This window comes from Thalassophryne amazonica, chromosome 9 (assembly GCF_902500255.1).
Source record: "Thalassophryne amazonica chromosome 9, fThaAma1.1, whole genome shotgun sequence".
In the NCBI taxonomy this organism is placed as follows: domain Eukaryota; kingdom Metazoa; phylum Chordata; class Actinopteri; order Batrachoidiformes; family Batrachoididae; genus Thalassophryne; species Thalassophryne amazonica.
This window is the reverse complement of record NC_047111.1, coordinates 99,442,818-99,462,656: the sequence shown is the minus strand read 5'-3', so window position 1 is coordinate 99,462,656 and position 19,839 is coordinate 99,442,818. Positions and strand designations below refer to the sequence as shown.

The 19,839-nt window shown below is 41.2% G+C and overlaps 1 protein-coding gene across 2 annotated transcripts in view; it reads right to left on the bottom strand.

The window, feature by feature from the left end:
- Positions 1–7,508: 7,508 nt before the first annotated feature.
- The window catches only part of hyou1 (hypoxia up-regulated 1), a 43,054-nt gene continuing 30,723 nt past the window's right edge, over positions 7,509–19,839 (bottom strand). For both annotated transcript variants that reach the window (XM_034178860.1, XM_034178859.1), the window contains exons 18-24: positions 18,377–18,543; positions 18,193–18,280; positions 15,797–16,053; positions 15,637–15,721; positions 15,275–15,539; positions 13,858–13,950; positions 7,509–9,940 (exon numbers count right to left, since the gene is read on the bottom strand). In XM_034178860.1, coding sequence (XP_034034751.1) covers positions 9,891–9,940; positions 13,858–13,950; positions 15,275–15,539; positions 15,637–15,721; positions 15,797–16,053; positions 18,193–18,280; positions 18,377–18,543 — 1,005 coding nt within the window. In that variant the 3' untranslated portion in view covers positions 7,509–9,890. The remainder of the gene's footprint in view (positions 9,941–13,857; positions 13,951–15,274; positions 15,540–15,636; positions 15,722–15,796; positions 16,054–18,192; positions 18,281–18,376; positions 18,544–19,839) is intronic.

Sequence of the window (19,839 nt, the reverse complement as noted above, 5' to 3'; positions counted from 1 at the left end):
GAGCCACCATCCACCATCTTTGTACTCCTCACAGAAGCTGTGTGATGATATGAGCAATGTGAGTGTCCAATTGGAATTGGTTCACCGTCACACGGTTTTCCAAAATCCAATCGTAGGGAAGATTCACCTCACGTGACACAACAAAGATTGTTTTGAGGAATGATGTGTTACCAGTTTATTATAGATGGCTGTGTGTTTTGAATAAATGTGTGTGGAAAATTATTTTCTGCTTTACTTTTTCCTTTCTTATTTCTGATTGTAAACCTTTATTTCACTTATAAAACACAACTATAACGTATACAGTGAGGAAAATAAGCATTTGAACACCCTGCGGTTTTGCAAGTTCTCCCACTTAGAAATCATGGAGGGGTCTGAAATTTTCATCTTAGGTGCATGTCCACTGTGAGAGACAATCTAAAAAAAAACAAAACAAAACAAAAAAACAAATCCGGAAATTACAATGTATGATTTTTTTAATAATATTTGTATGTTACTGCTGCAAATAAGTAATTGAACACCTACCAACCAGCAAGAATTCTGGCTCACACTGACCTGTTAATTTGTCTTTAAGAAGCCCTCTTATTCTGCACTCTTTACCTGTATTAATTGCACTTGTTTGAACTTGTTACCTGTATAAGACACCCATTCACACAATCAATCATACTCCAACCTGTCCACCATAGCCAAGCCCAAAGAGCTGTCTAAGGACACCAGGGACAAAATTGTAGACCTGCACAAGGCTGGGATGGACTACAGGAGAACAGGCAAGCAGCTTGGTAGAAGACAACAACTGTTATGATTATTTATTAGAAAGTGGAAGAAACACAAGATGACTGCCAATCTCCCTCAGTCTGGGATTCCATGCTAGATCTCACTTTGTGGGGTAAGGATGATTCTGAGAAAGCTCAGAACTACACAGGAGGACCTGGTCAATGACCAGAAGAGAGCTGGGACCAGAGTCACAAAGATTACATTAGTAACACATGATGCTGTCATGGTTTAAAATCCTGAAGGCCAGCAAGGTTCTCCTGCTCACGCCAGCACATGTCCAGGCCCGTTTGAAGTTCACCAGTGACTATCTGGATGATCCAGAGGAGGCATGGGAGAAGGTCATGTGGACAGATGAGACCAAAATAGAGCTTTTTGGAATCAACTCCACTTACCATGTTTAGAGGATGTGAACAGCCCCAAGAAAACCATCCCAACCGTGACGCATGGGGTTGGAAACATCATACTCTGGGGGTGCTCATCTGCAAAGGGGACAGGACGACTGCACCGTATTGAAGGGAGGATGGATGGGGTCATGTATTGCGAGATTTTTGCAAACAACCTCCTTCCCTCAGTAAGAGCATTGCAGATGGGTCATGACTGGGTCTTCCAGCATGACAATGACCCCAAACACACAGCCAGGGCAACTAAGGAGGGGCTCCGTAAGAAGCATTTCAAGGTCCTGGAGTGGCCTGGCCAGTCTCCAGACTGGAACTCAATAGAAAATCTTTGGATGGAGCTGAAACTCCAAACCTGAAGGATTTGGCAAAGATCTGTATGGCGGAGTGGACCAAAATCCCTGTTGCAGTGTGAAAACTTGGTCAAGAACTACAGAAGATGTTTGACCTCTGTAATTGCAAACAAAGGCTACTGTACCAAATATTAACATTGATTTTCACAGGTGTTCAAATACTTATTTGCAGCAGTAACATACAGATAAATTATTAAAAAATTATACATTGTGATTTCCGGATTTTATTTTATTTTTTTTAGATTATGTCTCTCACAGTGGACATGCACCTAAGATGAAAATCAGACCCCTCCATGATTTTTAAGTGGGAGAACTTGCACAATCGCAGGGTGTTCAAATACTTATTTTCCTCACTGTATATTTTGAAAGTACAGGTTGTCCTGAAAAAAGAGATATAAAACTTGATTGTGGGATGCAGGGAGAGCTGTTAACAACAATAATAAAACATTTAGGCCAGAACTGAACTGTCCAAAAAATGCCCTCAGACCCCAGAGGGTTAACCACTGAATCTGAAACATGATGGTAGATGCGTGAAACGATGTGGAATAAGTCTCTTTGCCAAAGGGTATTCCATGTGACATCAGTGACCCTACGGCCTTGGCGGAGGTTTGCGCTCTCCGAGTGCTTCTAATTGGTATATCTACTGTTATATATCCTTGTGATAATGTCATTACCATAATTGGTATGTCTAATCTTGTCAGCTGTGGTGATGGTAGTAACCACAGGTAAATATGTATATGCCCCCCCAATTAATGTTAAGTATTGTATTTTCCTAATTACCCCTTTCTGTTTCTAGTTCGTTATATTCATTTTTATTTTTTATTTTCTTTCTTCCTCTATTATCACTTGTTTGGATGTTTGCTGTTGCCCTCCTTTTCTGTTGTACTGTACATCATATTTGGAAAAAAAATGAGTGAGAAACGCATCTACGACATCTACTGCTCAGTGAGAGTATCGAGTCGTATTGTCACTAAAATAAATAAATAAATTAATTAATTAATTTAAAAAAAAAAACATTGACTGCTAGGTTCCTCCTGTCCAGTAGTTTGTGCTGTGTACCACAAAAAGTTCTAATCTATCTTAGTAGAAGAAGAAAAATGTTTGCTCCAGATTTGAACAGAACACGTTGTTTCAACTATGGACTTCTAATCACACCAAACTTATATTGGTGAGTAAACAACCGTATTTTATGTCAGAAATGAGGTCCAGGTTGTTAAAAGCAGCATTTCAATTTTAATTTGTTTATGCCATTTTAAATTCAAGAAATACAAATAATAATAATAATAATAATAATAATAAATAATTAAATTTTCTAAAATTATCTTCCTCAAACTGAAACTGAAAGCAAATCTCTAAAACTTGACAAAACCTGTAAATAATAATCAGTTTTATTGCCAGTTTTCTTCAGACAAGTCAGGAGATGGAAACATTTCCAAGTCACTGAATATGTCTTGGACTTTTACATCAATTATGAAGAAAAAATACAAGGCAACAGGAAATGCCAAATGTCAAACACTTCCCGGATCCCACGAGACAAGATCTCATGGGATCTAGCAAGAATTCAGTGGCAAGTTGAGACTGAAACAGGAAGTGCCTAATTTTGAATCCACAGTGAAACAGGAAATGTCAAATATTGAACAGATCCTGGATCCTTTTCATGCATCGTCATACTGTATATCCTAATGATATGACAATACTGAGATACGATAATTTGGCCATATTGTACAGTCCTGCTGTCAACTAGCTGAAAAGTTTGGATATTAATTTACGAGGTCCGAAAAGTAACGGACCTTTTTATTTTTTCAAAAACTATATGGATTTGAATCATGTGTGATTGCATCAGCCAAGCTTGAACCTTCGTGCGCATGCGTGAGTTTTTTCACGCCTGTCGGTTGCGTCATTCGCCTGTGAGCACGCCTTGTGGGAGGAGTGGTCCAGCCCCCTTGGCGGATTTTCATTGTTTAGAAATGGCTGAGCGACTGCCGCTTTGCTCCATGAAAATTTTTTCAGAGCTTGTTTGAGACAGCCAGGTGGAAACCATTCGCAAGATTCAGATGGCTTTCGGTGAAGATTATATCGACATCACACGGATTAAGGACCATTACAACCGGATTAAAAGGCCCACAGCGGCAGAGGGCGCGCCATGCACCGAGCGGCGATTGACAGGCTGAAACAACCAGATCATTTCCAAACTGAATTCTTTGTTGATCCGGGATGTCGTCTGACTACCAGAGAAATGGCAAGACAGCTGGACATACCACTTTTTCGGCACATTCCATTGTTACAGGAGTTTTTGTCATGAAAAGACGTGCGGAGGAATTTGCGTGTCGGGACGGAGCCGCTCATGGTGCGGGACAAAAGCAACGCTGTGATGAAGCCTCACAGGACATGTTGTGGCATGTCCAAGTCGTCCACAATTTCTCGGATAGTCACACGACTGAAAAGCCACCGAAAGCCGTCTGAATCTTTCGAATGGTACAAGAGCTGGGCATGTTAGGACATGGCCTGTGAGACCAACACGGAGGTGTTTTTGTCCCCCCAATTTCATTTATATGAGCGAGCGAGCTGCATGGCGCAAAGCTCGCTCATGGTACAGGGTGTCTTTAACAGGAAGTGCCAAATTTTGAGTCCACAGTGAAACGGGAAATGTCAAATGTTGGAACACTGCCTGAATCAACACTTCCTGGATTGACAATAGATGAGATCTCATGGAAGTTTATGGTAATTCAGTGGCAAGTTCACACTGAAACAGGAAATGTCAAACATTAAACAATTCCTGTGCCGTTTTGAAGACATCAATGGTTGGCTAAAGGTTTCTCCTCTACCTGCCATTGCCATTTTTTCCCTAGGTTTGTGTGTGATTTTGTTCATTCTGCATGTCATCAGTGACTGTCGCAGATCAGAACATGGCCATGTGTATGCACGACCATGAACATAGAAGACGTGTAGCAGAGTGCTGTCGCAATACATGAGCCCTCATTTCATAACACCCTCATAAAAATACCAAGCTACCCCAAAGCACCTGCAGGAAAAAATTCCTGGAGCTGCCACTGTGGTGAGGATTTTCCAGGCATGTGAGACACAAATCAAGAAAAATGCTTAAAGTGGCAGGGGGTTAAGAGGGGTGTAGTTGGGGAGTCTGGGGAGAAAAGCCCCCCAGAAGCTGAAGGTTTTTAGTCATGCTAATGCTCCCCAGAAGCATTTAATGAAAAATAAGTCTGAAGGATCTAAACGATATGTTGAGATGCTGAAAAGTGTCGCATGTTCATGTCCGAGACATATACATATTACGAACAAAGCGACGAGCAAAGTGGTGCGAATCTCGTTCATGGTACAGGGAGTCCCAAACAGGAAATGACAAATTGAGTCCACAGTGAAAGAGGAAATGTCAAATGTCAGACACCTCCTGCATCGAGACTTCCTGGCTTGACAGATGAGATCTCATGGAATCTCGCAGGAATACAATTGCAAGTTCACACTGAAACAGGAAGTACCAAATTTTGAGTCCACAGTGAAACAGGAAATGTCAAATGTTGAACAATTCCTTGCATGGGTGGAGCTAGAATGGAGGCCAGGGTTGCACTACACTGCCCTGAAATCCGATTGGACACAGATGATTGACATGTCACGGCACATCTGGTTGAAAAGAGCTGCATTTTGAAATCAATGACACATATTGACTGCTAGGCCCCTCTAGTACAGTACATGGTGCTGTGTACCAAAAAAAAAAAAAAAAAAAAAAAAAAACTTCGTCCACCTTCGTAGAAGAAGGAAAATGTTTGTCTCACTGACTCCAAATAACACAAAGTTATATTGGTGAGTAAACCACCGTATTTTATGGCAGAAATGAGGTCCAGGTTATTCAAAGCGGCATTTCTTATTTAATTCTGGTTGCCTTATATATACACACACACACACACACACGTATTTTTCCAGTGATTTTTAAACGAGCAGGCGGCTGTTGATTCATGAGATATAACATGAAGATGCTCAGGCTGAAAGTAATTTACTCCTCCTCTGTTCTATATAAAACCTGTGTAACCTCTTAATTTTGCTCTCTGGAGGACTTATTTTTAGGTGATGGTCTAGTGGTTAAGGTGTTGGGCTTGAGACCAGATCTTCGGTTCAAATCCAAGCATGACTGGAAAAAAAATCACTAAAGCCCTTTTCACATCGGGGTCACTTCGAGTTGCGTCGTGCAGCGTCATAACGACACCACATGGAAGCAACCCAGTGCTAAGATGATGTAAGGATGAAGCAAATCGGACACCAAAAATTAAACATGTTTAATTTTTTTGTGTCCTGTGCTCGACGCCCGATGCCAATTTATGATTCCTGCTGTGTTCCATTGTTCCTGAAGTATAAATCACGCAGGATTGTTTTTATAGCATGTACACAATGCAGTAAAACTACACGCTCAAAAAAAGAGCAAAAACAAAACAAAAAAAATTCTGCCGATTGCAGCCTGACTGCTGCTGCAGGTCCTCGCTCTTCTCTCACAAATGCGTTTAAATAAAGTCCATAAAAGTCCTGCTCACAAACTGATTGCCAGAGACAGCCAATGTCCACATCCAGTAAAAAGTACGGACATCTCCAGTCCACTCACGGACGATTCGTTCACGCGTGCACATGTGAACAATTAAAGGAGAAAAAAAAACGTCTAGCTGCGCTCCTTGCTCTCCGCTCCAATTCTCTCATCGCTGTGTTAAATAAAGGACAAAAAGGACATTAAGTCCTGCTCACAGACTGATTGCCAGAGACAGGACATGTCCACATCAAGTATAACTCCAGGTATCTCCACATTTACTCAGACGGTTCGTTCGTGCGTGCATCTCACGGTTAGAGGAGGAAAGAAACTATAACAGAACTCAGAGCACAGACCTGCAGCCCTGCACAAGAACACATATAAAGAAGAGAAATCAGAGTGCACAGTCTGGCTGCAGCCAAACTGTGCACTTTGATTTCTCTGTGCAGAGAACCCCCTGCGCGCGCACCTGACGCAGCCATTCCTGCATCATCATGATACCACACGAAGTAACCCCGGTGTGAAATGTGAAAGGGGCTTAAGGGCTCTTGGGAAAAGTCTTTAATCCCCTATTGCTCCCAGTGTGTAGTGAACACCTTGTATGGCAGCACCCTCACATCGGGGTGAATGTGAGGCATTATTTGTAAAGCGCTTTGAGCGTCTGATGCAGATGGAAAAGCGCTATATAAATGCAGTCCATTTACCATTGTGACAACAAAAAAATTGAAGAAAAAATTTTTTTTTCAGTTGATTTCATGTCCGGGGTTGACGGGACATTCAGAAAGACTCGCAATTTCTGCCCGATTTCCAGTTTTAATGTAATTTTTTCAGTCAGATGATGTTACTCATGTTATTAGACCAAATGAACACCATTTTGACAAAAAAAAAAAAAAAATTGAACAAATTTTTTGGGGGGCCGAATTCATGTACTGGGTTGAAGGGACAGACATTCAGAAAGACTCAATTTCTGCACGATTTCCAGTTTTAATGCAATTTTTCAGTCAAAGTCAATATTATGCTCGTCATTAGACCAAATAAACACCATTCTGGAAGAAAAAAAACAAAAATGACAAAAAGATTGTACAGGCCAGGGAAAGTTCAGCTTCAGTGTGGATGAGGCCTTAAAAACATGGGATGAATGCCTCATACCAACATTTTGTTCATGAGAAATGCATCACATTAAGTCGGGAGGTCATGGAGTACAACTTTAAAACTGGACGTGCTGCGAACGGTAGTCTGGAGGATATATGGGGACAGGGCAAGCTGCACTGAGTCAATGCCCTTTTTAAATAAACAGTTTTTTCATATTACTCTGCGCTTTCCAGAAAAAAAAAAACCCAAAAACAAAGAAGCCATTTAAAGCCTCAACATTTGAATGTGAAAGTTTGCAATACAACTGTAGTCTTGTGGTTCAATCACTAAACCCCATTAAGATCTGGCGACAAAGACTTAGACAACTTAGTATTTTTCTTAAAAAGAGATTTAATTAACAGTTTAGAAATACAACATTGCTTACATCTTCCCACACTTGACATTTGTTTTATTCAGATCCTCCCTCTAAATTATTGACGCTGCGGCACACACACACACAAAAAAAAAAAGCACACTGTTGATCCGAATCTCCCCCCCCATACACCCTTATGGGCCAAATGGACTAAGCATCTCAACAAGAAGCTGTGCCATAAAACAGCATTATGAGGTAAAGAACAGTAACAGATACACCGCCTCCTCAAGTTTAGCAGCTTACGGCCATTTGAAAACATGGGGTTTGTCACTAAGACACATTCAAGCACTTCATAGATTTTATTGGCATCAGGGAATAAGAAAAAGAAAAAAAAAAAGACTACAATTCAATCAACGAGATTAACAGGATGAGGGTTAGCAGGTATATGCGGAGAAACTGATGCAGCAGATTTGTCAACAGATACATTTCCAACAACATTTTAACTGTAGAGCTTAAACTTATTTTAAGCTTCATTTCAGGAGAAACAAAAGCCTGACTGCAGTTGGTAAAAAAGTACAAAACAGCAGTTTGAGGCCCATTTAATGAAAATGGGCAGAATTAATGAGTCCACCAATTCATTAATTGTTTCGTTTCTAAATGTCACAATACAGAAGTAAATCACCATGATGTCAGAGTCAAAAGTTCATCATTTGACCATTAGTGCAAAACCCAAAATAATGAATAAACATGAGGAAAAGATGCAAATCCTCATATTTGAGAAGGAAGATCCAAGAGAGACTAGGCCATCATCACTTTACTTCCTGGTAGACTATTAACAAAAACTGTTCAAGCAGTACATTCAAGCTTCATCACATTTTAAACCATTTGAAGCTTTGAGAAGAGGAAGGGAAAAAAAAAAAGACCCCACACCTCAATTGTTTCAGTCACATCATCAAGAACATCTGAAATCCAAGTTTACATTTACACTTAAAAAAAAAAAAAAAAAAAACACAAAACAAAAAAACAAAAAACAAACGACTATTAATACACTGACAGTTTATGAATGCAGAAATTAGGGACTTGAGTGAAGTAAATTTGTATCATCCACAGAACCACACACACCAGCAACATCACTGTGGCCTAAATCTCAATACAAAAATCAACTAGTTGTTAACAGACAGAAAGGCCAGAACAGGACAAATCCTGATCCTGCCAGTGGTGAGGAAACAAGGCAGGTTATAGAGGGGATCCAAACAGATCAGAGTTCAGGCTGCATGCTTTTTAGGGAGGGGTGATATGATCACCCTTCCCATATCACTGTATTTTGCACTTTTTGGATGATGACAATGATTAATATATTTATGAGCGTATGTGAGGAAGAGTTTAACCTGGACCGATTTCATTTTCAAATTTGCCCTCTCAGTTAAAATCTGGATGGAAAAATGACATGAATCAAAGATTTTATTTATTTATTTTTTTAAACAATTTTATATGTTAAAGGTCTGGTCTGTGGTTAAGGCTTAAACAAGCCAGCACCAAAGGTCCACTGGTTCACACAACAGAATCACAGTTCAGCCATTTCCATGACTGTTGAGTCTTTATGTGAAAATGACTTTATAGGGAATTATGTCAATAAGAAGCTTATTTAACAGCTGTTTTGACTCATCAGAACAGGAGGGGATTAATCGCCATACACACCATATCCAGCTCCGATCACCACGGCCTCAGAGCTGCACTCAAGTTATTATCAATTTCAAAATTAACAGTTATTCGGCTTAATTTTTTCTTCATCATTTCATCAGCAGCATAAAAAATATTTCTGGTCTGGCGGAGAAACAGATTTATACGGTGTTAAGTGTGATGACAGACACTGGCGTCCTGCGCACCTCAACTGCCCAGCATGAATATTTAGCACAACAAAGCATTTAAAAGCGACAGATTGGGTTTTAATTTTAACACCTAATTTCAGAAGATGAGTTTGTATTAAATGATGTAAACTAAAATGTTTTTTCCCTTTTTTAAACAGATGAGAACAAGTTTCCTGTTACTTCAATCAACTGCTGCTGTGGAGCTACAGTCTACGCCGACTTTAAATTCACACGTGAACAGAGGTGAGCTCATTGTAGCAGCTTTTAAAGCAGTCACTGCTTCAAGTCTCTCATGCTGAATGACAAAGAGCATAACAATAAAGTGGTTCTTCTCGGTGTATAAGTGTTGTTGCTTACAGAATCCATGATAGTAGAGCAGGAGATGAGTGGTCTCCGATCCTTAAACTTTCAGCAGGTCAACAAACATAGGCAGAAAAAACAACAAAAAAGTCTAAACAAAAACGGAAAGACGGCGCTAGAAGAAACTTGAACATTTATACACTGTCAATAAATAGAGTGAAATGTTTCCAGCTGTTATAATTCATCTTCTATGTGGTTTTCATGTCGGGGTTTCTCTGCTGATCCTGAAATCAAGAACAAAACAAAAAACCAGTACATATGGTTGATGTTTAAATATATCAAAGAACAATGAAATGCACCAAGACTGAACAAAGAAGGAGGTTCAACTGATGAAATGTTGTTCCTAAGGTCCTCCAGAATCTGAAGATGAACAATGTGACAGCGTCCACCTTTAGGAGACTACTCAATCACCGCAACCTGAAAGGTTGTTGACCATGAATAGAGCCATTACTTACAAATCACTCACTCACCTTCAAACATATCCATTACTGGATTGCAGGGGCTCCAGCAGGGGACCCCAAACTTCCCTTTCCACAGCCATATTGACCACCTCTGACTGGGGGATCCTGAGGCATTCCCAGACCAGTGTGGAGATATAATCTCTCCACCTAGTCCTGGGTCTTCCCCACGGTCTCCTCCTAGCTCATGGGTTAAAGTTCTCCGTCACCACAACAGATTTCCGTCATTTGGAAAATTTAACCACACATACGCGCGCACACATGGTATCATGTGCGTTTTGGGGCTGAAATATGATACTCTCATTGTCAAAGCAACATACCATTCCACGCTAATCAAAGCAGCAGTAATATCAGCATGGATGGTGCTGCACCGCGGAGGAAGGGACCGTATGAATTTTCATTCCTCTCCGCTCTGTTTACTGATTGCTATGAGCCACGGTCGTCTCCTCCCTGTCTTCGTGGGAACATTGGCAGACCTTCCCCAAGTAGAACAGGGTGTGGCTTTGCTTTGAACCAATGAAGCATTGCTTCGATCTGCTGCTTTGTTGATTCTTTGTTTTATCTTAATTAACCGTTACTGACTGCCACAATTTTTTTTTCTTGATTTCTTATAGTGTTTCTTAAAGCCAGAAAGTTGCCATTTGAAATGACTTTAGTTTTGTGTCATGTCTGATCTGCTTTTTTTCTACAAAATTAAACAACAATGAATTCCCCGAGGCCGGTGATTTCATAATTTTTGCCAGGGGTTGTACTTGTTTACCGTAATAATGGCACACATGAGAATTAAGACAAGTTGCAGCCCTAGTTTGTTTTACGAGTGAGAGCATTTTACCGATTAAATGTAAATGAGCCAGTGTTGAGTTTGTCAGTGCGCATGCATTTTCAAAACAGGTGTGCAGCAGAACAACGTTGTCAATTGCTTTAGGCCCTAATTTTGTATTCTTCTGACTGTACAGCCAGCGACACAGCACCCTTTTGGCGCATTTACCGGACTAGAACCAATAAAAATACTACAGAAGATGAACTTTTACTTGACAGTTTGAAATGAGTTTTCTTTGTTTCAGATGGCTTCATAACCATTAAAATTCACCAAAATTTGACTTGCTCTTTTAAAAAATTTCTGGGGGAGATCCCCCAAACCCCCCAATACTGTTTTTACTTCACAGATTGAAGTGAAATTTCTGAGTTTCAGAGGGCTTCATACCTATTAAAATTCACTAGGATACACAAAATTTGACTTGCTCTTTTAAAAATGTTCTGGGGGAGATCCCCCAGAATCAAGACCACACCCCGCTTCCCACCACCCTTTTATGTACCTTTATGTTCACATTTTGCATTCTTTTTATCTCCCTGTCCCCTCAGAGGCTATTTAGAATAGATTTGTATACTGTATAATGTGTTTATAGTATTTATTGAGGAAAAAAAAAAAGAAGAGTGTGTGGCCCCAATACGTCACATTTTAGGGAATTGCTGGCATTGACTTTTGCCAGGAAAAAAATTTCAGTCGGATGAAAATTTATTGCTTTAACCCACGTCCTAGCTGGACGTGCCTGGAACACCTCCCTAGGGAGGCGTCCAGGAGGCATCCTTTACCAGATGCCCGAACCACCTCAGCTGGCTCCTCTCAACACGAAGGAGCTGCGGCTCTACTCCGAGCTCCTCATGAATGACCGAGCTTCTTACCCTATCTCTAAGGGAGACACCAACCACCCTCCTGAGGAAACCCATTTCAGCTGCTTGTACCCGCAGTCTTGTGCTTTCGGCCATGACCAAACCCTCATGACCAAAAGTGAGAGTAAGAACGAAGATTGGCCAGATGATCAAGAGCTTCACCTTTTGGCTCAGCTCCCTTTTTGGCACAACAGTACGGTAGAGTGAATGCAACATCGCCCCCACTGCACCGATTCTCAGGCCAATCTCGTGCCCCATTGTCCCCTCACTCAAGAACAAGACCGCAAGGTACTTGAACTCCTTTATTTGGGGCAAGACCTCATTTCCTACCCAGAGTAGGCAGTCCATCGGTTTCCTGTTCAGAACCAGATTTAGAGGTACTGATCCTCATCCCAGCCGCTTTGCACTTGGCTGTGAACTGATCCAGTGAGTGCTGGAGGTCACAGGCCGATGAAGCTAACAAGAGCACATCATCTGCAAAAAAAAACAGTGATGAGACCTTGAGCCCACCAAACTGAAGACCTTCAGGCCACAGTTCCCTACTGCAGCAATGGAAGCTTTGAACATTGCCATTCTGGTTCAATGCAACCTCCACAGGGATGCCAGAAAAGCTCCAACGGAGGTATGAGCTGAAGAGCTGTTGGACAGTGGGATTCTCTAGATGTTCCCAGTTCACCCGCACTGTTTGGGCTTACCAGGTCTGTCCAAAGTCCTCCCCCACCCTCTGATCCAACTCACCACCAGTTGGTGATCAGTTGACAGCTCTGCCCCTCTCTTGACCGCAGTGTCCAGAATATGCAGCCCCAGATCAGATGATATGATCACAAAATCTATCATCGACCTTCGGCCTAGGGTCTCTGGTACCATGTACGTTTATGAACAGCCTTATGTTTGAACACGGTGTTCGTTATGGACACTCCGTGACCAGCACAAAAGTCCAATAACAAACAACCACCCGGGCTTAGATCAGGGAGGCTGTTCCTCCCAACTACACCTCTCCAGGTGTCTCTGTCATTGCCCGTGTGTGTTAGAGTTCCTCAGCAGAATAATGGAGTCCCCCACCAGAGCCCCATACAGGACTCCAAGAAGCCAAATTCTTTGAACTGCTGCTTGGTGCATATGCACAAACAACAGTCAGAGCGCCCCCCCAAAGGCACAAGGAGTTGACCTTCTCATCTACAGAGGTAAACTCCATGGTAGCGGTACTCAGCCGGGAACTCATGAGTATCTCCACAACCACCTGGACCTTCACACCTTGGGCAACTCAAGAGAATAAAGTCCAACTCCATCAAGGGGTGTGGTTCTGGAGCCAATGCTGTTTGTGGAAGCAAGGCCCACCAGATCTAACCGGTAGCACTTCACCTCTTGCACAAGCTCTGGCTCCTTCCACCAGAGCGAGATGACGTAACCTCTGCTGCCCAGGTTTGGTCTGGTCTGTCGAGGCCCTAAATTTTCACTGCCACTCATGGGACACCATACTTACAAATCAACATTATAAAAAAAAAAAAAAAAAAAAAAAAAAATCAGAAAACTGTTTCAGTGGGTTTCATGTTTCAAACTCATTTGTTAGTTGTAATACTGAGGTTCTGTTGGACCTTTGGAACAATGGTACGTTAGTTTTTTTCTGAGTGTTAATTTGGGCCTCCTACGGTGCTGTAAAGACTATATGGTCCCAATCTTCTTATACTTTCATATAACAGACTGTACAATTGGTCATGGTACCACATCTTTTCAAGATGTGTCCTAAGGAGGAACTTCAATCTTATTTACATTTTCTTGCTCTGAAGTGAAAGAACCCTTCTATGATGAGCCTTATTCATATCTGGTCTGAATATTTAGTCTTTTCATTCAGTTTGCCTTCTCAGTGCTCGTATATGCCCTCAAGTGCTAACTTTGCTCTAAAATCTCTGGTCTGATTCAATCCAGTAGACAATAAAAGAAGGGAAATTGGTGTCATATTTGAACCAGGTTTTAGTGCCCAAACCTTATCATTAGTAACTGGTTTGACCAACCTGTCGTCGTTTCTTCTGTGGGCTGTGATTGGCTATCTGAGTCTTTCTGTGCAGTATTTTCAGTAGGTGGGGTTTTTTCTGGCGGTACCTCTTCTGATAAAAAACAAACAAAAATACACCTCCATTAAGAAAGTTCAGACTAACACACAGCAATAAATATGACATTTTCATGTGATGTTTACATTAAATAATATTTAGTTTTTTTTTTTATTTCCAAGTACTTGTTTGAGGTCTATGACAAACCTTCACCTTGATAACTGCAGTTCAACTATGTACATTTACGATGTGGTCTCAGCCAAAGAACTCCTATCAAACACTTCTTAATGCTTGCAACAGAGCTAAAGTGTATCCAGCCACACCTTCAGTAATTTTGAAAACGCCCTTTTTAAATATATAAAAGGAATAGAAATTGTGCAGTTTATATAATGAGTTGGAATTGCATGCAAATCCAGAATGTTTTAGAACCTGAGACCTCAACAGTTTTTAAAAGAATTCAACCTTTTTGTTTCCTGTTAATGACATTTTTTAATGTTAATTTATTTATACATTGTTTAGGTTCTTGTTATCATACACACACACTATTATATTTTATCATTTGATTTTTTATATGGACACAATGGAACTTTCTGGCATTTGTGTATTTTTTTTAGCATATTTACAGTTACACTACACACTTACACTGAACTTACTTAATGAAATCACACATGTACGCTTTTAATGTATAAATTATTTACCCCCCTCTGTTGGAATGGTGTGTGTGTCCAGAATGTAATCATTACATTGTTCAGTGTTAGCCAATCCCTGTAGTTTCTCCAAAACTATTAGTCCTATCAACTTTGTTTTGGCCACGTTCATCCTTCACCAAAATATATAAGCATGCTAAATGTCAGCTCTCCCCAATTTGTCTGTGATTGAATTATACACACACACACGCAGAGTTTTTTTTTCCTTTTCTGCATTCTGCTGCAAGCAGGCGCTTTTAATTTTACATACCCACAAAGAGACGATGGTGGAAGACATCAAAAGCACTACAGTTTTCACTCATGGTAACAGTAACCTGACACTTAACTAAACTGACTTAACCAACTCAACTACAAAAACAATAAATCAACAACAGTTACACTAACATGAACCATAATAACATTTAAAAACCCCGAATTCCCATGGTGCATTGTTGTTAGCTAAAATTGCTCATTTCTCCAAAATCATTAGTCCTAGCAACTTTCTGTTTTCGCAGTGTTCATTCTTGACCCAAAATACATAAGCACACCAAATGGCAAACATCAAGTCTCCCCAGTTTCTCCATGATCAAAGCCATATACACGCGCGCGCACACACACACACACACACACAGAGAGCACTTGACTATTATAATACAGCACATAAAATGGAGATGCTTTGCGTCAATTTCACCCACCTTTTTTGGGGGCCTCGCTCTCGTCTGTGGAAGGAATTATCTTCTCCTCGGTGGTGCTGTTGTCGGACGTGTTGCCTTTATCAGAGTTGGTGCTGTTCTTGGCTTTAGCATTAGCCTTTGGCTTTGCAAACTTGGCCTTGTTGAGCAAATAGTTCACCTCCCGATCCAGCAGGGCCAGCTTGGACTCTATGTCTTTGGACAGCAGAATCGGGCGTTCCTTTGGTGACCGTTTCTCTTGCTCTGCTAAAGTTTCATTCTTCCATGTCTGGAACAGAGACATTATGGAAGGCAAGGAAGGTGAGGGAGGACATTCAACAAGTGACCACACACACACAGTTACTTTTACAGCATGTGCCATGTACCGTTGTTTCATTGATCACTTTTTCCAACATGTTCAGCTCGACTTCAGTGAAGATTTGGTCATCTTCTGGAATCATTTTTGCACTCCTTTAAAGTAAGAAGTGAAATATGAAAAAGTCAGAAAGGTTCCAACAAAATCCTGCCACCGCCATCCACACTCACTTCAAGAAGAAGCTGGAAGTGTTGAGCATGCTGTTCAGGGCAGTCAGGCGGTCTGGCCACTTGCGTCGTTCCTCCACCCTAAAAAACATGTCCTTGCACAGGGTCTTCAGCTCAGACAACTTCGCTCTCAGCTCCTTGGTGGTAGCCGTGTAGCCATCCTCATCCATCCACGCCGAGGCCTCAGTCAGCTTAGTGGAGATCTGAGTCTTCTCCTCCTCTGACACCACCAGCAGATAATCGTCCTGGTAAAGTTTGTCCTAGAGAGTGCATTAACTGTTTTAGTTAAGATAATCTAAATGCAAAATTGATTTATTTTAATTACAGCAATGTTGCATTACTGACAGCAGCCACAGTCATCAGGGATTGTAACGGCTAGAAGAAAAATCTATTCTGCAGTCATCGTCTGACACATTATGAGGGTACTGGTGTTTGTTTAAACAGTCCACTCACAGCTCAATTAGGGGCGCAGGATGTGATGAAAAGTCACATTGCCACTGCATTATGTTCAATGTGTGATCTCAGTTTCACTATGTCATCAAAGCATAAGATGCAAAAGAAATGCGAAGTGTACTTTGAAATTTTAAATTCAACAACTCCATATATAAAACGATTGCTGGCATTTCTGCACGATGTAGAAGTATTCACCTTGCATATATTAGGATTTTTTTTCCAATAGAATTTTGGAATACATTGGTAAATCTTGGAAGATGAGTAGGGGGTGAGAATTTTATTTATGAGGTAAAACTAAACCATGGAGGGCTATTTGATACATACAGTGCATCCAGAAAGTATTCATTTCAAGCTTCATTTAGAACTATAACAAAACCAGGCTCACAGCTCTGCAATACTATTTGATTAAAATCCACAAAAATATCTAGATAATGCCAGAAGTATCCTCAAAAAAAAAAAAAAAAAAAAAAAAAAAAAACCTTGTAGGCTGGACCAAGCAACCAAACTACCAAGTGCGAGTGCTTTTTGGCACTAATGAGTCACCAAAGCAGAAGATGCGAATGAGGAAAATCTCACCTGGCAACCGTTGTACTTAGCATCCAAGCTACCTCCACTGTCCTGCATACCACATGCATTCTGGCTGCAAATATCACTCATGGTCGCCCCGGGGGGAACGCTCACTCCGTACCATGGCTTCAGCTTATTGGCTTTGTTGACAATCTATCACGATAAATGGCACCGTCTTCGCGTCTGTGGCTGTCAGTAACGACAAGCAATAAGTTCCAGGTCTGGCTCGGTAAACTTCAGCCGTCTTTGGCCAAAGCACACTCACCACGTAGCGAATGTGCCGGTTCTTGCACCAGCTGTACCACAGTCAAAATTCGGCAAAATAAAAAAATATATATTAATGCGGGCCGATTTCGACATGCGGACGGGGATGATGAACTAATGTTTTTTTTTTTTTTTTAATGAGGCCTAATTGGAGTCCACCTGGGGTAAATTCAGTTGACTGGACATAAATTGGAAACACACACCTGTCTACATATAAGGTCCCACAGTTGACAGTGCATGTCAGAGCACAAACCAAACATGAAGTCAAAGGAAATGTCTGTAGACCTCAGAGAAAGGATTGTCTCAAGGTACAAATCTGGGGAAAGGTACAGAAACATTTCTGCTGCTTTGGAAGTCTCAATGAGCACAGTGGCCTCCATCATCTGTAAATCTGAAGAGGTTCAGATCCACCAGGACACTTCCTAGAGCTGGCCACCCGTATAAACTGAGTGATCTGGGGAGAAGGGTCTTAGTCAGGGAGGTCAGCAAGAACTCAATGGTCACTCTATCAGCGCTCCAGCTCTCTGTAGAGAGAGAAGAACCTTACAGGAGGAGGAGAACCATCTCTGCAGCAATCAGGCCTGTATGGTAGAGTGGCCAGACGGAAGCCACTCCTTAGTAAAAGGCACATGGCAGCCTGCCCGGAGTTTGCCAAAAAGCACCAGTAGGACTCTCAGACCGTGAGAAACAAAATTCTCTAGTCTGATGAGACAAAGATTGAACTCTTTGGTGTGAATGCCAGGAGTCATGTTTGGAAGAAACCAGGCACCATCCATACAGTGAAGCATGGTGGTGGCTGCATCATGCTGTGGGGATGTTTTTCCAGCAACAGGAACTGGAAGACTGTCAGGATTGAGGGAAAAATAATGTACAGAGACATCCTGGATGAAAACATGCTCCAGAGCGCTCTTAACCTCTGACTAGGGTGACATATTGGGCTCAAATGTACAAAATGGTTGGTATGGTCCTTTAAGGAAGAGTAGAATTCATGACGCAGAAAATGTTTCATTTCGACCTGCAGATATGCCAATAACAATTATATCTTATGTTTAAGACAACTTGATGACTTCAATTTCCTAGATTAAAACGAAACATGTTTCAGAATTAATTCTTACCTGCGTTTCAAAGATAAAGGCTTCAAGACTGTTCAAAGTCTTTTCTCTTTCATGTTTGGCCAAGTCTCTGTCTGTCAAATCCTGCAGTCTGAAAAAAAACAAAAACAAAACTTGTTTCTCAAACACAATCATCAATACCAACAGGGAAACTTTAAAACATAATGTGAAAAGAAAATAGTTTTACTTCTTTTTAGAGGACGTAAGGTCTTCTGCAGTGGGATCAAGTAGATCGTTGATTAAGAGTTCCACAGTAATGTCTTCAGACATTTTCGTCTTTTTCTGAGGTTTCACCTCCTTGTCAGGTTCCTTCTCTGCCTCAGCATTGGGCGATTTATCTCCATCTTTCTCCTCCTTCAACAGGAGAAGTAGTCATTTGAGTAACTCTGGAGGGTACTCTCTACTCAGCGTGCAATCTGGACCAGGTGAGGTCAGCTTGAAGATCATGTGATGTACTTGTGCAGCATCCACATCTGGTGACACTTTTACACCTCAGCTGTTTGTGAGCTTCGTGAAAACCTTTGTAGCAGCCAGAATGCTAATCCTGCCAGCAATTCCACACGCAGGAACTTCTCAGACCAAATCTACAGCAGAATCCACATATACCTGTTGTAAGGGCTATTTGCTGTTTCGCAGTTGTGAATCTCGCGGTCCGTGACTGACGTAAGAGGTCAGTTTCAGCAGAGTTCCGCTGTCGCAGACCAAATGGTCTGCCCCTAAAGATTGGTCCACCCTGCCTCCACTGCGCATGAGTCATTTCAGAACTCAGCCACTTGTCTAAGACAGTCTCTTCACCCAAAGCAATCAAATGGATTATTAACCATCAGATGACAAGGTAAAACCTCTTAAATCATTCTAAAGTCAGATTCAAGCAGAAACGAGGCGATACTCTGACGCTTTGAAATGACCGATGTGCAGTGAATACATCAGCTAGCAGCTCATATAGCTGCAGCACTCTGATCACTTCCTCCTTCTTTTATTATGAAATAATGGTGAATTTATGTGGAAATGATTGTTGAACAAATGCTTCAGATATCTGTCGCTGAGACAGATGATGACTGGAGTGCAGTTTTAAGCAGAAATGAGGTGATAATCCCTGAACCGCGGCTAACGACAGATGCACAGCGAAGGCAGGGCAGACCGATGTTTAGGGGTAGCGTTCCGTCTGCGACACCGGTTCAGGGCACAATGTAAACAAACCTTGTGAAGTATGGACAACAAGACAACATTGGGGCACAGAAGCCCATGACAGGTGCTACACCTGTTCTAGATCAGCCTCTCATCTCATATCACTCTCTCATGAGGTGATATGAACACTGACAATTAAGCACAAGAGTTTTATTTGTTGTGCTTTTTGAGGGACAAATTCAAAGCCGTGCCAGTAAGTGTTTCATATATTTTGTATCTTTACTTCACTATATAAAAGCATTTTTGTTCAGTAATGGGACATTTAAAAAAAAAAAAAAAAAAAAAAAAAAAAAAAACCTACTCATTTTTAATTTTTGCACTTATTATGTTGTAAAGATATTCAGATTTGGGCCGGTTTCATAAAGCAGTCTAATCACCTTACTTAGTCGACTATAGTTAAGTCGCTCAACATTATCCCTCTAATCTCCATTTCACATTTATGGCTAAACATGTAGATTAGCC